This window comes from Apium graveolens, chromosome 8 (genome assembly GCF_009905375.1).
Source record: "Apium graveolens cultivar Ventura chromosome 8, ASM990537v1, whole genome shotgun sequence".
Taxonomy (NCBI): domain Eukaryota; kingdom Viridiplantae; phylum Streptophyta; class Magnoliopsida; order Apiales; family Apiaceae; genus Apium; species Apium graveolens.
In genome coordinates this window covers 244,375,554-244,380,440 of record NC_133654.1, presented here as the reverse complement: position 1 = coordinate 244,380,440, position 4,887 = coordinate 244,375,554, and the positions used below count along the sequence as shown (strand labels likewise).

The following is a 4,887-nucleotide window of genomic DNA, read 5'->3' as shown; positions in this document are numbered from 1 at the left end:
GGGATCGAATCTAACCTTTTAAAATAATTCGAAGACAACGATCAGAGATCCTTAGCAGTTGCTCCTCAAGTGTGAAGCACTCCACCGGTATCCACCAAGAAAACGATGTTAAGGAGGAGGAAGGAGGCGGAGAGAATTGGGTTTTCCAAACTTTTTGGGTTTTGTGTGGGTTGGAATAAAATTAGGGTCTATAATAGTGTATTTATAGGCAAAATTTTCAGCTGAAATTTTCCCATAAATAATATTATTATTATCTCATTTATTATTCTCATTAATAATTAAAACACCTTTTAATTATTAATCCTTTTTCTAAACACTTTAGAAATAATTCTCTCTCTTGATTTAATTTCCAAAAATTAAATCCTTTAATTAATAATATTAAGAACTTTTCTTAATTAATTTATAATCAATTAAATCTCATTTAATCAATTATTAAATTTGCCAATTAATTATTTATTTCACAAATAAATAATTATTAGCCATTATTAATTAATTCCTCCACCATTAAATCATTCTCTTTTTATGGTGTGACCCTGTAGGTTCAATATTAAGCCGGTAGTAGAAATAAATAATAATAAAACTATTTTATCATTATTTATATAAATTCTCTAATTTATTAAATATGATTAATTAATTAATCATATTTATTCTACATCGTGAGGGATACTTCTCAGCATATCGCGACTATCCGGATAATATGAATTCACTGCTTAGAATACCAAGAACCTATTCAGTGAATAGTTACCGTACAATAAACTTCTTCTACCCTACAATGTCCCGATTAAATACAAGGCATGGATCTCATGTCAAGCCTATCTAATTCAATCACTTTGCTTACCATTTACTATGCGTAGTTCTATGCAAATTAGAAACTCCTTTCTAATTTCATTTACTCTGGCCAGAGATTCCTTAACTAGCATAAGTGGATCAGCCTTGAACATTCGCTTCCTTCACTGGAAGGGGTAGATCCTTTATTGATCATACACTATCTTCGTGTACAAATTCCTATACCCAGAAGAGCCCTAATAATTATCCCTGGAGACTAAGAACTAAAGCAAAGCATAGTTCAGTGTACACAAGATGACTATGATGACCTCAAGTCTAAGGATACTTGTACAACTATCACTAAGCGAACAACTGCTGACACGTGAGTGAACTCCATCAGTTGTTCAGCTGGGCGAGTCATGTTCAGTGAACTTATTCTATAATAAGCACCTACATACTAGCTATAGTGTCACCACACAAATGTCTATGAGAACAGACACCCTTCATAATGAAGCAAACATAGTATGTACCGATCTTTGCGGATTATTAATTACCAGTTAGTAATCCTATGACCAGGAACTATTTAAGTTTAGAGTTATCATCTTTTTAGGTCTCACTATTATGATCTCATCATAATCCATAAAAAGCTTTACTCTAAACTATGGTATATCTTATTTAAACACTTAAATAGATAGAGCCCGTAATAAAAACAAAACAAGTCTTTTATTAAAATCAATGAAATCAAAACAGATTACATAAAGAGTTATTCTTAAATCCTAATACATGATTGGACTTAGGACATATTCCTTTCACCCACCTCATACGCCTCAACATAATGGAATATCTGAAAGATGACATAGGCATATAGTCGAAACTGACAGATGTTATGACCAAATCTCTTACAGGCAGCAAGTTCAATAATCTCAGAGACAAGATTGAAGTTCATTAACGACCTCCATCTTGACGGGGAATGTTAGGATAAGTACTGAACTAGTATAGTTTGGGTAAATCACTTATCTCTTATCGTGATGTATAGTTAATATGTGACAGATATCCTCAGATATTTTAGGATCATTGATTTCTTATAGTCTGCATATATAGAACGTTGAATCATAATATACATGATATCTTATGATCATATTTCTATACGAAAGCACACAAACAACAAAATCTTTTGATACTGGCTATAATTTCTATGATTTTATAAGCCAGATTTCTCCAACTACCAGTAATTATTTATTATTTATTTTTTTCTCAGGACCGGTAATAATATTTTAGTTATTTTTCATTCCTATTTTTCGATACTAAAAAAGATTGCAGGTCTTTATCATTTGTGTCAAAATATTTGAATAAAAATAAAGTGATTGTCAAAGCGTATCGAGGAAGTCTCTCAAATCTTACCAAGGAAGACTTGTAAAACTTATCGAGGAAGACTTGTAAAGCTTATCGAGGAAGTTTTGTAATACTTAATGAAGAAGATTTGAATAGCTTACTTAGTAAGCCTTGTAAACCAACTACTATAAATAGCTCATTTAGCTAATGAAATACAACACAACTTTCTATTCATCTTTTATTCTCCTATACTTTCTCTACATTAAACATAACTAATATTTTCAGTCAAGGTTTATAACACGTTATCAGCACGAGTCTCTGCCAACTGAAGCTTTATTCTCGAAAAAGCTACGACTTATTCTGACCCACGAGTCCCTATCAACTAAAACTATTTCATAAAAGAGGTACGTTTTATTTTCCTCATTTTCTTCTAAATATTATTACATATTTATGTTACTGATTGAAATCTATAAAGATGGCTATGCCGTCAAGTAATACTACTATAAAGATGGCGCTGCCGTCAAGTAATAATCAAAAGTTTTCTGGCCGGCTATGCCGTCGTAACTTTTGTATAAAGTTATTATTTCAACTTGTCTGTTTAAATATTATGTGACATATTATATCTTATTTAAAATCTATTCAGAATGGCGAATCTTGCAAAATTAGAGTTTGTTGCCTTGGATGTTTCCGGGAATAATTATTTGTCATGGGTCCTTGATGCGGAATTATACCTTAGTGCTAATGGCCTAAAAGATACTATTGACCCGGAAAAGATCCCAACTGTTGAACAAAATGCAAAAGCGATTATCTTTCTTAGGCATCACATCCACGAAGATCTAAAATCTGAATACCTCACTATCAAAAATCCACTCACCCTTTGGAATAATCTCAAGGATAGATTTGATCACCAAAAACTTGTTCACTTGCCATCTGCCCGATATGACTGGATTAATTTGAGGTTACAAGATTTCAAATCTGTAGCTGAATATAATTCTGCTCTTTTCAAGATAAGCTCAAAATTAATTTTATGTGGTGAAAATATTACTGATACTGAAATGATTGAAAAGACCCTCTCAACCTTTCACTCCAACACTATGATCCTGGCTCAACAATATAGGGAGCGTAATTTTCAGAAATATGGCGAGCTGATATCTCTCCTTCTTGTGGCTGAAAAGAATAATGAGTTGCTACTGAAAAATCATCAGATACGTCCCACAGGCTCTGCCCAATTACCTGAAGTACATAACACGTCATTCCTGAAGAATGAACGTGGGAAAGGGCATAGAGGAGGACGGGGTTATGGACGAAACCGTGGACGTGGAAATTTTCGTGATCGGTTTTACAATCAATATCATTCTGGCCACCTGAAGTGGCAACGTGATGGTTACAACTCTGGCCACCAGAAATGGCAGCGTGAAGTGCCAAATAAAAGAAAGGCGCCCCAAGAAGGAGAGAACCGAGGCATCTGTCATAGGTGCGGATCTGAGGGGCACTGGCAACGTACTTGTCGCACACCCAAACATCTTGTTGATCTCTACGAGTCATCCAAAAGGAATAATGGAAAGAGAGTAGAAACCAACTTCGCTAATTATAATCTAGTTAATGAACCAGTCAATAAGGCCTCAAATAAAATAGACACTGGTGCTAATCTTTATTATGGTTTAGACGACTAGACTTCATATGTATTGTCATGCTTTACTTATTTTCTTTGTGTTTTACTTATGTACTCATTTTATGTACTTGTTTCATGTTGTTGTTCTATATACTCGGTTTGTTTTTAATAAAGATGTTTTTCGTTTATATATGTATAGAGATGGAAGATATATGCATTGTTGACTGCGCAAATACACACACTATTTTACAGAGTCAGAAATACTTCTCACAGTTGACTAAAACCAACTCACATGTCTGGACGGTATCGGGTACATCAAATATAATAGAAGGTTTTGGGAAAGCTAGTTTTCTTCTACCAAATAAGACAGAGGCTCTATACTCTAGCAAGTCAACTAGAAACCTACTGAGTTTTAAAGATATCCGTCTTAACGGGTTTCACGTTGAAACTATTAATGAGAATGAAAAAGAATACCTTCTCATCACCTCAAACACCATTGACAATAAAAGGGTCCTAGAAAAATTCCACTTGGTTTCTTCAGGATTATATATTACAAGTATACGAGTTCTTGAATCTCATAGTGTCAACATCCCCAAAGTCATAGACCCAAAACTATTTTCCCTTTGGCACGAAAGACTCGGTCATCCAGGAGTATCTATGATGCGTCGTATCATTGAAAATTCTGTGGGACATCCTCTTAAAACTCAAAAGATAATATCCCAAGATGAACTTCATTATTCAGCATGTTCCTTAGGAAAACTTATTGTCCGACCATCCCCAGTTAAGCTTCAAACCGAGTCCCCGAAATTCTTAGAAAGAATTCAAGGTGACATTTGTGGTCCTATACATCCATCTTCTGGCCCATTTAGGTACTTTATGGTTTTAGTTGATGCGTCAACTCGATGGTCTCATGTATGTCTACTTACAACCCGAAATACAGCCTTTGCCAAATTACTTGCCCAAATAATTAAACTCTGAGCTCAATTTCCTGACCATCCCATTAAATCAATCCGATTAGATAATGCTGCTGAATTTACATCTGCAACTTTTAATGAATATTGTATGTCAGTAGGAATCTCAGTCGAACACCCGGTGGCTCACGTACATACACAAAATGGTTTAGCAGAATCCTTAATTACAAGACTTCAACTTATTGCCCGTCCCTTACTCCTAAGGGC

The 4,887-nt window shown here is 34.4% G+C and overlaps 1 protein-coding gene across 1 annotated transcript; it reads left to right on the top strand.

Moving 5' to 3' along the window:
- Positions 1–2,741: 2,741 nt before the first annotated feature.
- On the top strand, positions 2,742–3,770 carry LOC141680528 (uncharacterized). Its single transcript, XM_074486730.1, has one exon. The coding sequence runs from the start codon at positions 2,742–2,744 to the stop codon at positions 3,768–3,770; it is 1,029 nt and encodes a 342-aa protein (XP_074342831.1).
- The last annotated feature ends 1,117 nt before the right edge of the window (positions 3,771–4,887 follow it).